Source organism: Barbus barbus, assembly GCF_936440315.1.
Source record: "Barbus barbus genome assembly, chromosome: 6".
NCBI classification, from domain to species: Eukaryota; Metazoa; Chordata; class Actinopteri; order Cypriniformes; family Cyprinidae; genus Barbus; species Barbus barbus.
Genome location: NC_136734.1, coordinates 12,895,447 through 12,912,500, shown reverse-complemented (window position 1 = coordinate 12,912,500; position 17,054 = coordinate 12,895,447). Strand labels below are relative to the sequence as shown.

Sequence of the window (17,054 nt, the reverse complement as noted above, 5' to 3'; positions counted from 1 at the left end):
CTGTCTGTCAATACCTGAAATATTATGTTTGAAGGCACCACGACCTTGTATTGCTGATCTCATAGTCAATTTATTCATAGTTAAAAGACAAAGCATGATCTACATCTGTATCTAAAAACATAAGAGAAATATTTGGTCTTATCTTCAAAATAATTTTTTTAAGATATTAATGCTTTTATTCAGCAATGACTCATTAAATTCATCAAAAGTGACAGTAAAGACTTTTAAAGCACACTGTAAAAATATTTTTTCTTAAGTAACAAATCAGCATATTAGACTGTTTTCTGAAAGATCATGTCACTGGAATAATGTAAAAATAACACCTTTGCAGGAATAAATTTAACATTTTAAAATACGCTAAAATAGAAAACTGTTATGGTAATATTTCACAATAATATTATTACTGCATTTTTGATCAAGTAAATGTAGCCTTGGTGGGCATAAGAAACATTTAAAAAAAAAAAAAAAAAATGTAATCTTGAAATAAAAAGTGCATTAAAATAAAATATTATAAAATTGTAATAGTCATTTTAAATACCTTGTAATGTCAGATATCATGTCTGTTGTAGATAGTCTTTATGTATCTTATGCAGTATGTATCTTTTCCATGTCCTCACAATGTTCATTGTTTGATCCTCTTTAACTTTCCCCCATGATTTTTTTTTTTAGGAATTCCACTGAAACATGGAAATATAATTCAATCATTCCCGACTTTCCACAGGCACATCTTTCCTAGTAGCTTTGAGAGTGAATAGTAATGCATATATTCATGCTGAGCCGTGGGTGAGCCTGCCCAGCATTGAATTCATGGGTAAACCCTGCTAGAGTCGCACCATTTCCCTGCTGTTCCCTGCTGTGCTCTGCAGCAGCTCCAGCGCTCCTTTTCATTCATTATTTTTGAGTAGCGTGAGGCTACGGTTTCTCAAGGTGCTGCAGCACCATACGGCGGAGCTTGAAGTCACAGTCGCACATCAGAAGCTTAGAACTAGCTGCTGCTGGAAATGTCATATGATCCCATTTTTGGAAACAATAGCCCTGCTAGAACATATGCATTTTATGTTGAACACATGACATATTTTTCTGTTAATGAGTATGATGTAGAAACAGAGACGAGATGGTTAATTAAAAAGAAAAAAGCAGTATAAATGACAAATTACTGATTAAAAATATAATCATAATCACTGCATGAAAGTTACCTAAGTTTATTCAAGACATTTGTGTGTTAATGTTGTGACTGGAACTACTGTAAATTCTTTTTCCATCTGTTTTTTTTTCTGCTCATATACAGATATGCGGACCATATTATATTAGAACCTAGAATAACATGATAACAGGGCTCGCAAAATTTCTAAATCCCTGGTAGCCCTTCGGGCAGGTACTCTTCAGATTTTGGTAACCCGAAAATAATTTAACTAGCCCAAATAAAATAAAGACCATAAGTGTCAAAAACATTTTCAATACACAAATATCAACGAATAAAGGAAAGAGTTTTATTTATTCATCTATTTACAAGGTATCTGCAGAATTCTTAATCTACTTAAGGCAATTTGAAAAATGATTTCTTATACCATTTAACGTATTTAAAAACTGTTCAATTTAGTTGTATCAAATTTAAGGACCCGTGGGAGCAATGTTCCCTCAATTTTTTTTCTTGCTGAGCAAAACTTTTCTCTATTGGACGGACATTTCAGGCACCTGAGCAAAAGCATTCTTCATACCAGACCTGTACAGCACACACACAAATAAAGTGTGTAACTTATAACTTTAATGTGCTATTTATATTTGATTTGACCCTTGATGTAACTAAATGATGTATATTTTAGGTTACCCGAGAAAACATTTTTACTGTACAATACACTGCAGTTCAAAAGTTTGGATCAATAAAGTTTTTTAAAGAAGTTTCTTTTGCTCATCAAGACTTTATCTATTTGATAAAATACTGAATATTATTTCACAAAATAGTGAAATATTATTGCAATTTAAAATAAATGTTTTCTATTATAATATACTTTAAAATGTAATGCATTCCTGTGAAGCAAAGCAGTTTTTTCAGTGTCACGTGATCCTTTAGAAATCATTCTAATATGCAGATTTTTAATCAATGTTGGAAACAGTTGTACTGCTTTTTGTTGTTGTTTTTTTACACGGTATTTTTTGGGACCTGTGATATTTAAAAAAAAATAAAAAGTTAAAAAGAACAGCGTTTAGTCAAAATAGAGATTTTGTTACAATATAAACTATTAAAAATTTTGGGGTCAGAATTTTTTTTCTTTTTTAAAGATGTTTAAAAAAAAGTTTAAAGAAAGTTAAATAAGCTTTATTCAGCAAGAATGTGTTAAATGGATAAAACTGATAGTAAAGACTTCTATTGTTAGTTACTTTTATGAATCAAAGAAAAAAGTATGGCCTTGGTGGAGCGCGCTCAGCTTAAAGGGAACATTGCTTGGGAGCCCTGTATTTAAGGTAGCACGTTGGGCAGGACAGTGATACATTTTGGTAGCCCGACTGGAAAACACAATAGCCCCGGGATGTCGGGCTAGCGATTTTGCGAGCCCTGGATAACATCAGCTGTTCCTTCCTTACATGAAAAGGTCTCAAATTGTATCAATTATTGTTTCAGCCCAAATGCCCTCTTGTGGTCTTCTGTGACAATTGCACATGCTTATTGAGGAATCATAACCATGCAGATCTTCTGCAGTTGCTGAAATGGGAATGTGGTATAGTTTATATTGTATTAATTTCAATTTATACAAGTCTCACCATCAATTAATAAATAAATTGGGTTAGGGATATGTTTCTTTATAAAAGGCATACTTCACTTCGGTGAAGGTTTTGAGACCATGCATAACTGAGATATAATCAATAATCTAAAATGGATTATTCAATTTAATGTTTCTGCTGTTATGGATATGCTAATTTATGCTTCTACAGTAACACAGAGCAAATCCATTCCTGTGATTAGGTATACAACTTAAAGTTAGTAAGTGTTTTTGTTGTTTTTGTAGTTTTGAAAGAAATGAATACAACTACATTTAGTCAGCACTGATGCATTAAACTGATCAAAGGTAACAGTACATTTATAAAGATGATTTCAGTTTCAAGTAAATGCTGTTGTTTGGATTTTTCTATTATCTATTAATAAAAAAAAAGATGATAATGATACATGTGTTCTTGAGCTCCCTTGAAAATTGCTTTAAAAACGTACTATATTTTTGATCAAATAAATCCAGCCTTGGTCAGCATAAGAGAACCCCAACTTTACCTTACTGACCCCAAACGTTTGAAAAGTATAGTGTATTCAGAACAACTCTTACAAATGCTTGAGTTTCCCATACAGCCAGAGCTGAGGGGTGTGTGAGTGCAGGGGTTAAATATTCATGTTGTCTTTGGGACTGAATGGATCTAGAGAGCAGGAAATCTAGGTCACCGCTGGCACCACTGGGGTTACCATTCAAATCTGGGTCACCTGTTAGCATACACTGACGGTGAATGACTAAGCAAAGACGGCTGGTAATTGGCTGTCAGGGTGCACAAGTTGCACATCTAAATTTGGACAGGAGTTATGATTTTAGCATTCAGATTATTACACGCATCACCTTTAAGCATGAAATGTTTCTTAATATTATAAATGATGTGTGTGTGTGTTTAATCTACTCAGTCATGAACGTTGTGCTTTTTTTGTGCTTTTTTACAGAAAGAGCTCAGTCTTCCCAGACGAGGAAGTTTGTGAGTAAATCTACTTTAACTGTCTTAAATTTAACACAACACACAGTTGAGCCTAGACATAAACCTGCATCCCCAGCATAACATTTTTTAAGATTTTTTGTTTTTAAATCATCTACAGAACAGAGTAGATCTAACAATTAAATGAATTGCAAATAAACTTGTATATTCTATAATATCTCAGAATTGTAAGATATAAACTTATATATATATATATATATAAGTTAGAATTGTGTGACATTAACCTGTAATTGTGAATTTAAAACTAGAGATATAACTGTGTACTTCTGAGAAGAAAACTTTTTCCATATTGTGAGGTAAAAAGTCACAAGTAATTTATTTATGTATGTTTGAATGTATTTATTTATTTTTAATTCTGTGGTGGAAATGGGCTTCCGTAGTGTAGGCACCATTAAGATGGCTGTGAGGGATAAACTTCTGATCTGTTCAGTGGGTTATACTGTTGTGTACTTTAATCATCCAGCCATTGAAACACTAAAAATGCATCTTTCCAAAAAGAAACTTTTAAATGAATGTGTTGGAAAATGTAGGAGTGACCTAAGACTTTGAGGCAGTATAGGACTTTTATCAATCACAGCCTACTTTTAATTGATGGACAATTAAAAATAACATAACCTGTGATCTAGCACAGGATCTGTTTATCATAAGTGCAATAAATACTTTTTTTTACAGTGAATCTAGATTTCATTATTAAAAGAAAAAAAGCATATCTTTCTCTTGGTCATATTAGTTTTTAGTTTTTTTTGCTTTCAAGATTTTGAGAGACAAAGATGTGAAACGTGCCTAGTTAGCTAAATTTCAGAAAATAGCACTGTTTTATGTAAATGACCTTCCCAGTTACTTCCCATGTTGAGCTTTATGCAAGTTGATGAGTAAACAGTTCTTTTGTTGTCCTTACATCCACATTAAAATAGTTGCTTGTTAAAGCATGGCTTGCATTCATATTTCTATTTATTTATTTGTTTATTTTTGGAGTTGCACATTTGCATACAAATAATATGAAATAAAACCTTTTTTTTTTAAATTGCAGCTGATAATGATTACAGAATGTAATGGCATACCTGTAGATACCACTGAGTTTTGTTTACTCCATGTTGAGCTCAAGGCTTCCAGGCAATCTCTTGCATACAGGCTGAGTCATCACACAGCTGTCTTGTAATTTGAAATATAAGATCTTTGACTGTCATCTGAACTGGGCCCTCCGTAAACTGTCATCTACATGTTGCAACATTTGTGGTAGGGCTTCATAGTTACTTGAAATTGAAATCATAATATGTGACAAAATCAAACATAAGGGTCATTTTTCAGAATGTATGCATCATATGAAAGCTGAATAAATAAAAATTGAGAAAATCGCCTTTAAAGTTGTCCAAATTAAGTTCTTAGCAATGCATATTACTAATCAAAAATTAAGTTTTGATATGTACGGTAGGAAATTTAATAAATATATTTACTTAATATACCAATGATTTTTTGGCATAAAAGAAAAATTGATAATTTTATATTTGGCTATTGCTACAAATATACCCATGCTACTTAAGACTGATTTTGTGGTCCAGGGTCACATATGGTCTAGAATGATTATTAAACTGTAATCTCTTTGTAAACTGAAGTGAATATTATTAACTTCATGGGTTTATCAAGAGCTGATAAAAAAAAAAAAAAAGTAAAAAACTGTAACTTGAATGCAAAATGTAAGTCGCTTTGGATAAAAGTGTCTGCTAAATGCGTAAATGTAAATGTGTCATACAGATTTGGAATGACTTGAAGGCGAGAATTTTCATTTTTCATCTTTGAAGGGTTTTATAATATGAACTAAAGCTTTGTTTTGTTTGTTTCTCTTTATAGGATGCATACTCATCCGTTGCATTTATTAATGAAACCTTCACTCTCTGTTGATGTCTGATTGATGTTCCTTAGAATTTTTAGGAGAAGCATTAAACATTAATATAAAGATAAAAAAAAACACAAATTGAATAAAAAATAAATAAATGAAACTCTTGACTGGCGTAAAGTATTGAGCTGTAAATTGATGTGGATGGTATAGCTCACATTTTGGTTTGGGACAGATGAGATGAAGAATTTCTGAGCTTATATGAAAAGCTGGTATTTGAGTGCAGGCTTAGGTATCTGAGCACAGCCTGTGACGTTGTTAATATCTCTTCTGAAACTCTAGAGGAGGTATATGTAAGAGAACTAAGGTCTTTACAAAAAATACGAGAAACTGGATGCCTTCCCAAAAGTCTCCATTTAATATCATTTTATGTCCATGAGAAATAATTGCAAAATTCAAAACATCTTACTGGTGATTTTATCTTGTTGTTGTTGTTTTCCTCTCTTGATTAAGTGTGGTCAACATAGCATTGGTTAAATGTCTCTTCATAAAGTATCTAATAGTGTATCCATTACATTTTGAAATCTAAACACAGCTTTAAAACTTTAAAACTAGATCTGTCAATCCCTGCATTCCCTCTGAATGCTATGTTATCTTCACTCACAATGCTCTCTACCGTCTGTAAACAATCAGATACTTTTGAACAAATTTGGAGCGCCCACAGGCTTTCATAGCACACATTGTGACATATTGTGTATTTTCATTCAGATTGTATGTGCTTGACCCACATTCACTCCCAAAGCTGGGAAGAGACCGGATATTTTTTTTAATGTAACTCTGATTGTATTCATCTGAAAGAAGAAAGTCAGATACATCTAGGATGGCTTGACAGCGAGTAAATCATGGGGTAATTTACATTTTTATGTGAACAATCCCTTTATGGGCAGTCGTGGCCTAATGGTTAGAGAGTTGGACTCATAACCCAAAGGTTGCAAGTTCGAGTCTCGGGAAATGTAGGTGGGGAGAGTGAATGCACAGCGCTCTCTTCCACCTTCAATACCATGACTGAGGTGCCCTTGAGCAAAGCACCAAACCCCCAATTGCTCCCCGGGCGCCGCAGCATAAATGGCTGCCCACTGCTCCGGGTGTGTGTTCACAGTGTGTGTGTTCACTGCTGTGTGTGTGTGCACTCGGGATGGGTTAAATGCAGAGCACAAATTCCGAGTATGGGTAACCATACTTGGCCACGTCACTTTCACTTCTTTTTTTTTTAATCCCTGTTGGTGTAATGGGCTGGTCCCAATACTTTTGTCCATGAATGTATGTACTGTATGAGATATTATTTGATAGAAAAATGTCAATTTTAATATAATATAGTTGGATATAATGCAGCATTTGTTTTCTGCCCAAGCCCTGTAATCAAGTTAGATTTTTGGCTCTTCATAAATGGATGGATATTCATGGACTTGAAAGCAGAGCCGAGGGGTGGAGGGTGTCTAGTTCGAGGGTCTTAGGATGGCATCTATGCTTTTTGTGGATGATATCATCCTGAGGGCTTCATCAAGCTGTGAACTTCAGTGTTTACCTGGGCTGTTTGCAATTGAGTGCGTAGTGGCGGGTAGAGAAGCTCAAGTACCTCGAGGAAACTTTTTCACAAGTGAGGGTAGGTTGGGGTAGGGCTGTGTGATATGACTATATATATCAGATGGACAAAATAAATATTATGCTCTCTAGTTTATTTCGTGGTGTCGCAAATTACATTGTTTACGGTAATACTTTTTCATCATTTGGATGACTGCGATCTTTACACGCCACCACGGGGCGTGAAGGAGAGACGGAACCAGGTGGAGAACGACCAGCCAGGACAAAACGAGGAGCTCGTTCCTAAACGATGGACTACATCTGTAGCATGGTCACGTGTTTTTAAGCACTGCAGTTTTAAAACAACCGATTTTAAGCTGTTGAAACACAAACAACAGAGCTATTTGTGTGCGCCGTCTCTGTTTCTGTGTGAGAGAAGAGCACATTTTTTTGCCGCTTTATTGGCTTCGAACAATTACATAAACACATATGCGTCATAATCACCGTCTTTGCAAGTATCCTCATAAACACGGTGATTTAGGTCTTAAGAGAGGGTAAACAGCTGAAAAAGAAAACGCGTATGTAACAGTATAATGCATCCGGACTTTGGTCTTAAAGGGGAAGCTGGCTAATCTTTGCCCTGTCTGCCATTCATATTAATCAAACAACAGTGAGAGAAAATCTCTCACTGCTCTTGACTAAATCACTTTTGTAACTTTAATAAGAAGAAATTAAAAAATAATAATTATATATTTATATATGTATAGAATCTATACATAATACAAGTGTTAATTATATCTATCTATAGATAGATAAATAGATACAATTAACACAGTGAAGATTAATTAATTTACACAATGTACTGTATGTACTGTTTCTTATTTACTGTAGTTTTTTGTCCTATTGCTTGCAATTAGTTTCTTATCCTTATTTCATCACTGACTGTTTATTTATCTTCAGTGAGCTTGAGCTTGTTTGTTTTTTTGTCGCTTTTTAGGCTTCCATTAGTTTGATATTGACATTGGTGACAAGGATTATGAAAATTCTATGGTATTAAAGATTTTAATATCATAACATTTTTAAAAGAAAAAAATTACTATATCGTGAGATATATCGTTATCGTGATATAAGATTTTGGTCATATCGCCCACCCCTAGGTTGGGGCATGAGGTTGACCGTTGGATTGGTGTGGTGGCAGCAGTAAAGCGGTCATTGTACCAGGCTGTCGTGGTGAAAAGAGAGTAAAGCCTGAAGGCAAAGATCTCAATTTACCAGTTGATATGTGTTCCAACCTATGGTCATGAGCTCTTGGTAATGACTGACTTGTGGCTACAAGTGAATGAAATGAGTTCTCTCTGGTGTCTGGGCTGACCCTGAGAGACAGGCAGCAAAGCTCAGACATCCAGGAGAGACTCAGAATAGAGCCACTGCTCCACAGCGTTTAAAGGAGCCTGTTGAGGTGGTTCAGTTTTTAGTCTGGATGGCTCCTGGACGCCTTCCGGTGGAAGTGTTCCAGGCATGTCCAACAAGGAAGAGACCCCAGGGCAGACCTAGGAGGGACTATATCTTTTGGCTGGCCAGGTGAATGCCTTGGGATCCCCCAAGATGAGTTAAAGGAAGTGGCCAGGGAAAAGAACATCCTTAGCCTGCTGTCACCGCAACCCAGTCCAAAGAATGGACAGATGGATCTCTGGTCTGCATGAAAAAGTTCTTTATTAGGGCTGTCAATGTAACACTGTAATTTAGAGGTTTTAGATTTAGAGTAAAAAGCAAACAATGTAAATAAAATAATTAGCATTTCAGATTTATTTATCACATTTTGTGTAATTAATTCTATTATTGAGATTGATTTGAAGGCCCTAGTTTTAAGCCTACTGTAGGTATATAGAATTATAGGCATATGGAATTTTTTTAAGCTCTTATATGGCAAGATAATGACATCTCGCATAGGGTCTAGCATATGTTTATATGTCTGTTTGGTGGTGGTTGTTGTGACTGTTTGTGTTTGTAATAGATCAGAGATTTCATTTTCTATATTTAGAAGCCATGACAGTTGGCAGTTTTTTATGGTGACCCTGATGACTGTGTCTGGTGTCAGTTGGCCTGTCAGGCATATATGAAGGTGCAAATCCAAGATCACAAAATCACAGGTTGTGCAATAGTAGTTTTTAGTTTGAAATAAGTAACATTAGGAATTTACTTTTACAATATACAATACATATTGTTTGAATGACCACATACCGCCTTGGCGTGTTTCTTCCCCCTTTTTCATATCCTGTTTCAACCTGTTTTAGACTTGTCACACTTTTTCCCACTCCACAGTGCTCGGTGCCTCTGAAAATACATGCTCATCATACACGTTTTCCGTCAGTTACGCTCTCTCGGTTGGATGTATATGATAGATCTTCAATATGTCTCAACCTGTCAGAAACAAATTAGAAGAAAAAAAACATGTCAATGAATTGTATTGGCCTTTTGCGTTTATGATTTATGCCATGCTGCTGTGATGGCGGCACGGGCATTGTGTGATGAATGTGCTGTTACGGTTGTCTGTTTCTGAGAGGGAGTGAGTCAATGCAATGGTCATGTGACTGGGCTCAATCGACAGTGGGATGTAGTTGAAGTGGTGGATGGGGAGGTTATGGACACAGTCATGCTTTCTAGATGTGTTTACTGAATGTTAATGAGAGGTGAGTCACCCATTTATGCATCAGCTTTGGCAGCAGCAGGTCAGTGGCCCTGAGATGTTTTGACTTTTTAAACCTTATCTATTTTTTTAAATAAAATATTGTAGCTTTTATAAATGTATAAAATAATTAAAAAAAATTCTAGCTAGCAAATGTGTAGCAAAAATAACCTTAATTTTAAGGGATATAGCGAGGGTCTTGTGAAACTGAATTGCTTAGCTTATTTTTTTTTTTAAGGATTTCTATCGATTTTAGTTTTATTGATTTCAGTACTTAAATTTATTTCATTTCACTTTGCATTTCATTTACTTGCCAAGGCAAAATTTCTAAATTTCACATACATTTTCTTTTAACTTAGCACCATAATGTTATGATGTGGGTTGTTGATATGAGGTTACTAGGGTGTTTTTGGTGGTTAGGTTTAGGTTATTTTAGTAATTTTGCTGTTTTTGTCATTTTATTATTATTTAAAAAATATTTCTTAGCTTTGTTTTAGATTTGTTTTTATTGTCTGTTTTAGTAAGTTTAGTGTTTCAATTTAAACTGTATTTAACTTACTATCTTATTTCAATTAGTTGCCAATGCAACATTTCTAATTTAATTGTAAGCAGAAATTGGTTTTTCTGTAATATTTCTATTTTATTTCAGCTACTATATCACACGAGTAGCAGTGCCTCTTTTTTAATTTACTGAAAAACACATAAATTACATTAAAATATGACTCTTTTAATTCCTTTAGATATCTTTCTAACATGCATGCATGTTAGGGTTAGGGTTATGTTAAGGCTAACCCTAACCTTGTCCAGGATGATGGCACTGTGGAAAAGAAAGGGTTACAGCAATTAATGAATGTAAATAGAGGGTAATAAGTGAAGCGTGACCTGTTAAATCCCAATGGTGCAAATCCCTGATTGCTTCATTCCCTCAAACACGTGCACATGCAAACAGTGAGCCTTGAACAATCTAAAAAACTAAAGCTATTTTGATTATTCATTAAAGCCTTGCCTCTTTGCTTTAGATAAATGATGCAGATAAATAAGTTTTGCTAATCCAGTTTCTTAGCATGAATGAGTTTGGCCTAATTCGGAAGAACTGCAGCAGGTGTTTAACTGGGTTCTGTCCTTATGCCCCACTTCCGGACCGCCTGCTGCTCCTGTTCGGTCTTTGATGAACTGTACACTGTCATCTGCGAGTGTGTGCTCCCATGAGCCTGCCAACTGTGGACAACAATTTATTAAATGCAGCCCATTAGACTTGGTGTATTCACATTTGTGGTGTAATTGGTTTTGCCTTTGTATCTAGATTCTACACAGATCTTTGTTCAAGCTCTTGTTGGACTATATTTTCCAGCCAGTTGTCAAACCTCTACAACTAATCCAGAATGCGGCTGCAAGATTAGACTTTAACGAGCCAAAAATAGTATGTCATACCTCTTTTCATCAACTTGCACTGCCTACAATCCCTATCTTATGTGCCCTTCAAAAGCTTGCGCTCTTTAAGTGAACTTTGTAGTGCCATCCCAAAGAGGCACAAAATCACTTTCACAGACACTTACCTTAATTGTTCCCTGCTGGTGAAATGACCTGCCCAACTCGATCCGAGCAGTTGAGTCCTTAGCCATCTTCAAGAAATGTCTCTTCTATCTACACTTGACCCTCTATCATTAGAACTGTGGTAACACTTTAGTATAGGGACCAATTCTCACTATTTACTAGCTTATTAGCATGCATTAATATAATATTGGCTATTTATTAGTACTTCATCCTGTTGTTTGCCTCAGCGCTTGAAAGATTTTTGTTGACATGAGAACTTTTAAGATTTAAGAATCAGAATCAGAATGAGGTTTATTGGCCAAGTATGTTTACCCATCCAAGGAATTTGTTATAGTGACAGAAGCTCCACAGTGCAACAGAACAGGACACAGATATTAAAAGAATAATATCCAAATAGGCCATGTACAAAACAGCAAAAACACAATATAGACAATTATGTGTGTACAGGTCTGATATGTGCAAATTTGAAAGGGGAAAAAAAAATAAGTGTGGTGAGTAAATAATGTATAATAGAGTTGTGTGTTCCGCGTTTATTGTCAAGTGTTCATGAGATGGATTGCATGAGGGAAGAAACTGTTTCTGTGTCTGGACAATCAATACCCAGTAATATAATATTTTACCCAATAATAAATAAATACCCAATAAGGGTGCATTTAATTAAATTTAAAAAAAGATGATCATGCCAAATGTGGCATCCAGCATTACATTAATCTCAGTATTGCACTCAAGAACATATTGCAGAAAGTACAAGTTTCACAGAAACGTATTCATAAACTTCAGATGGTTCAGAATTCTGCAGCTCCGATCATTCCACAAACACTGTTGAATGAGCATATTACTCCAGTTTTAAGGCACCTTCATTGGCTTCCAAGCAGATATCGAATTCAATTTAAGATTTTACTTTTTACTTATAAGGCTCTTCATAATCTAGCACCTTCATATCTGAGTGAACTTCTTCAGGTGTATGTACCTACCCGATCCCTCAGGTCTTCTGCTTCTGTGACTCTTGTACCATCTGTACTTTTGACTACCATGGGAAGTAGAGCCTTTAGTTGTATTGCTCTGACGATTTGGAATACTTTACCTCAAGATATACGTAATAGTCTTAGTCTTTCAATTTTTAAATCTCGTCTTATAACTCATTTTTTAAGATTAGCCTATCCTGAGTGATTTTAGTTATATTATTGGGTATTGAATTTTCGTATTATTGTTTGTTGTTGTTTTTCCCCTCTGTTTAATCATGTATTTTAATATTGTAAGGTGTCCTTGAGTGTCTTGAAAGGCGCCCACAAATAAAATTTATTATTATTATTACGAAGTACACATGCAAATTCAGCATTTATATGCACCCATGAGAGTGTAAGTGCATAGGTTTTTGTCCCCATAAAAAGGAACTTTTTTTGGCAGATTTAGTAATGATTCTCTTTTGTTGGCACCCTTGTTTCAAAGTGCATTTCAAATGTGATGCATGTATTCAAACATGATATTGCAGTACTTGGTTAGTAATGTTTTCAAGTATGCCAGAGCCATTTTTCACTCCCATTGATCACAACAAGTGTTAATGTTACAGTATGTCTTCATCTTTTTAGCCATTTCATCCATCTTCTAGGGTTTTGAGTAATATGTCTCTCATTTTACTGGAGCATATTGATGTTGCTAAGCAGAAGGACACATGTGGTTTCAGGTCTGATGCCTTTCCCGGCTTTATGAGTTTCATTAGCAGGTCTTTAGCGGAACTTGGGTTAAATTGCTTGTTAAATCTTGAGCTCATTATAGCAGCGGTCTCCAAGCACCTTTGTCCCCAGTGAAACTAGTGTCTGGTACAGACTAGTGCAATATTCTCCATGTATCATAATCACAAGATTCTTTTCAAGGCATTCTAGAAAATTGATGTTTTGTCATATTCCTTAAAGCAGAGGTATTCAATTAAAGATGATTAGTCTTTATATTTCCTTCCCAGCAGAGGCCTGGATAAAATTGTTTTGGAATAGTTACTGTAAATTTCTTAGCAGTGGTATCTTAGAATTTTTCTACAAAATCATAAAATATTTCATCAGTTGACCCCAATAAGATATGAATATTAAAAGGTAAGATAAAATGTTTTATCAGGCTATTTTAATTTTCAATACCTATGGCAGGAGGCCATATGACTGAGAAAAGATACTGTACGGTGTATAGAGTTTTCCTCTTGAAGTCTGGACCATATTTTATTTTGTTTGAATTAAATATCTACTAAAAACAATGCACATAATAATCAAAACGCTTTCGCTCTCATCAAGCAGAAAACAAATAATTAACTAGTGATTCCAAAGTTTTAATGTTCTTTTCTTGCCATCTACATTTTATTTATTTATTTATCTTTATTTATTTTACTGTTCATTGTTTCTGCTACTGTTGTACAACCCTGGGCAGTTGTGGTGTGTACAGCTCTGTGGTTTTGATGCGCTGCTCACTTTGAGCTGTGGAAACCGTAAAAATGTTGTATAATTATGTCTCATAGTCCATTTAGGAACCAACGAAACCTACGAACCAAGCTAGGGTCAACTTTTTCAATTTGTCGGCAAGACAGCATATATTTTTGTTTAAGCTTTTTGTCTAATATTTATATTTTATTTTATTTAAGCTTTATTTTAAATAATGAAAATGTTCATTTGAACCGTTTTAGTTGTAGTGCACTTCAGTGCTAGTCCAAGTTATAAACTCCCACCTCCAAATCTCTATGATACTCAGCTTCCTTCAATTGAAGTCTGTGGAATTTTCTTGCCCTTTTTATTATCTGACAGATAAAACCAAAAGTCTTACTGCTTAGAGAAATAACAGCACATGATTTGAGAGATGATTTATATCTGTAGCAGCTGTGCTGGATGAGTTACACACCAAAGATTAATACTTGGGGTTAAGGATTTGCTCAAATTTTTAACTCTTAACTCTGGGAATGTTTTTGTTTGCATTAGCAAACATAATGAGGTGTCATCATGTCTTGTTCTTGGGTTCTCTCTTGAGGCATTTATTGCTTATTTCACACCTTTGTTTTGAACATTGACAGTTTTGCTGCAGTGTAATGTGGGAAAAACACCAACACTGAATGATGGTCAACAGCCCTGCTGCAGTTAGGAAGTGCTGCATGTACTGTAGACTCCTCTGACTGTGCTTTGCTGACGTAAGTCTCCTTCCTCAGTGGAGGAGGGGCGTTAGATCTGTTTAGTGCTGGTGCGTGAGCGACAGGGGAGGGGAAAAGCATTGTCGCCCAGCCTCCCTGCCCTCCACAGGCAGTTGCTGATCACATTTGACAGCTCGGGGTGGAAGTTGAACGGCTCAGAGCGCTGGGTCCCCAGTATCTACTCCTCCCCTGTAAGCAGCTCTCAGCCACTTTCTTCGCACCAGAGCCTGGCTTTGGCTCTTTGTCAGCGCATGGGTGTGCGGGTAGACGAGCGGCGTGAATATATCATGTACACAATAGAGTGAACGAGTGCAGCACGACCATGAAAGCCCAGCGGGAGAGGCTGAGGATTCCGGGGTTGACATTGGAGTGAGTATTTTCCCTTCTCTCTCACGTCTACTCTGGCTGGTATGACAGCAGACTGTTTATCTGCAGTGTGTCTGTCGCTGTAGTGGTGACGGCACATCTGAGCTGAGCAGTGCAGCATTACCACAGTAGCAGCGTCTGCGACATGTGTTGAAGGGTAAATATAGTCAAGTCAAGTCACCTTTATTTCTGTAGCGCTTTTAATAATGTAAATTGTGTCAAAGCAACTGCACAATATCAGAAAAGGAAAATAGTGTGTCAATAATGTAAAATGAAAAGATTAAAAAAAAGATTTTCAGTTAAAGGCATTTCATTATTGAATTCAGTGATGTCACAAATATAGGTTTGCTAGCTTGTGTAGATCCAGCTAGTGTCCCTTTGCGGCAGCTTTGCATGTGTTTTTTATGGAACGGGCTCATGTTTGGATAAAAGACGATGATGCTAGATCAATACAGGATCATCTTGTAGTCATGGCTTGTCAGACTATAGCCAGAAGGACTTGCGCAGCAGTTGGGTGACCTGCCTTCCTGTTTTTCTACGGTGACATCTCCTCTTGCAGCATTTATACTGAAGCTTTTGATAGCCATCGCTTACTAAATTAACTGGTTGAATCCTCCTACAGAAGGCCTGTTTGTTGTCGACCTGTTAGCAGGTCAAAGACGCCACCATACTGTAGTGTTTGGTGCAGCAACGTAAACAGTTAATCTCTCGTCATTCCCGATTGGCCATTGATGATTTGATAAAATGAGACGCCTTTGTTTTTGTTTACAGGGGTCGCAAGAGATGCATGTTTGCGGCTGTGATCAGGTGTTGCATCATGGCTGCTGTTGCTAAGGATACAGATACATGCGTATCTCCTGGACATGTCAGCTCCGCAGTTTCACCTGACATGCTTTGTTTTTCAGCAAAAGCAATGCTTGATAAACGCATGATGTTTGTAGATTAACAATTATTTTTGTGAATGTTTTGATGTTAATTCAATTGGAACTTGTGGCCAGTCTGTATAATATCAACAAGTATAAAATAAAAAAACATTTCATACATAGGCGATGGAATGAAATGGACCATTGTTGTGGCAACCCCTTCACAAAACGGCGTCTTACTCGAAATGCCTTCAACGGTCATGCATGATGCTGCTCTGTGGTTAATGCATGCCAGTTCATGTATGTCTCTGCACTCATATAAGCTCTCAACTTCAAAAGCTACATCCTGAGAGAGACTGTTCTTGTCCATGATGAACATTCACAAAACTCAATTTGACTTCCAGCCTCACTCCACGAAGCTTGAGCCCAACTCCCACAAGCCCTTGCAGCCCGTGCAGCCCACTGCACGCATTTCATTTTTGGAGGTAAGCGCGTGCTTCTTTTACATAGCCATTTTGTTTTGAGGCTTACCGTGTTCAAGGCTCTGTGATCCGCCACTGAAAATGAAAGCATGGAGTTCAGTGATCGAAACGGCGCAGGGTCTTTATTCATTTACCTCTTTTGAGTTTGAAATCTTTGAATGGGATTTTATTGTCTAAAACTGTGGGGAATAGCTTTGTTTCTTCTGCTTATATAACGTTCTTATATTCACCCCCTTCCCCCAACCTTTTTGGTGAGTCTCTCATTTGCCCTCTTTTATGTGATAAATAGGATTTTCTGCTTTGGCCATTGAACATTTTGGTGGAAAGAGCTCTCCACAATTTCTGGTGGAATCAGGTCATTTCAAAAGATTAAAAATTAGGAAATGTGGCAGCGATTACTTTTACGGCAAAGACAAAGGAAGCATTTTTGAGAAAGCAAGACTTTTTGAATAGTATGCTTTTTAAGCTTGATAACACAGTGAATTAACCAATTGGAAAAGATTGTGGTATATACATTTTATGTATATTATATTATATTAATACTTTGACGCTAGTGTGGTGACTTTGTGCTTTATGAACATGCTTTGGAGCTCTTGACAGTGAATGTGTGTAGTCACAAAATAAGGGAAGTGACATACGGCCAAGTATGGTGACCCATACTCAGAATTTGTGCTCTGCATTTAACCCATCCAAGTGCACACACACACCGTGAACACACACCCGGAGCAGTGGGCAGTCATTTATGCTGCGGCGCCTGGGGAGCCGTTGGGGGTTCGGTGCCTTG

At 36.2% G+C, this 17,054-nt stretch overlaps 1 protein-coding gene and 1 long non-coding RNA gene across 3 annotated transcripts in view; one reads left to right on the top strand and one right to left on the bottom strand.

Moving 5' to 3' along the window:
* The window catches only part of LOC306870868, a 1,223,475-nt gene that overhangs the window by 645,712 nt on the left and 560,709 nt on the right, over window positions 1–17,054 (bottom strand). The gene's annotated exons all lie outside the window — the stretch shown is intronic.
* The window catches only part of LOC306870987 (microtubule-associated serine/threonine-protein kinase 1-like), a gene marked incomplete at its 5' end in the record, with an annotated part of 39,457 nt that continues 38,562 nt past the window's right edge, over window positions 16,160–17,054 (top strand). Inside the window, one exon of the mRNA XM_079418622.1 lies at window positions 16,160–16,273. Coding sequence (XP_079274748.1) covers window positions 16,160–16,273 — 114 coding nt within the window. The remainder of the gene's footprint in view (window positions 16,274–17,054) is intronic.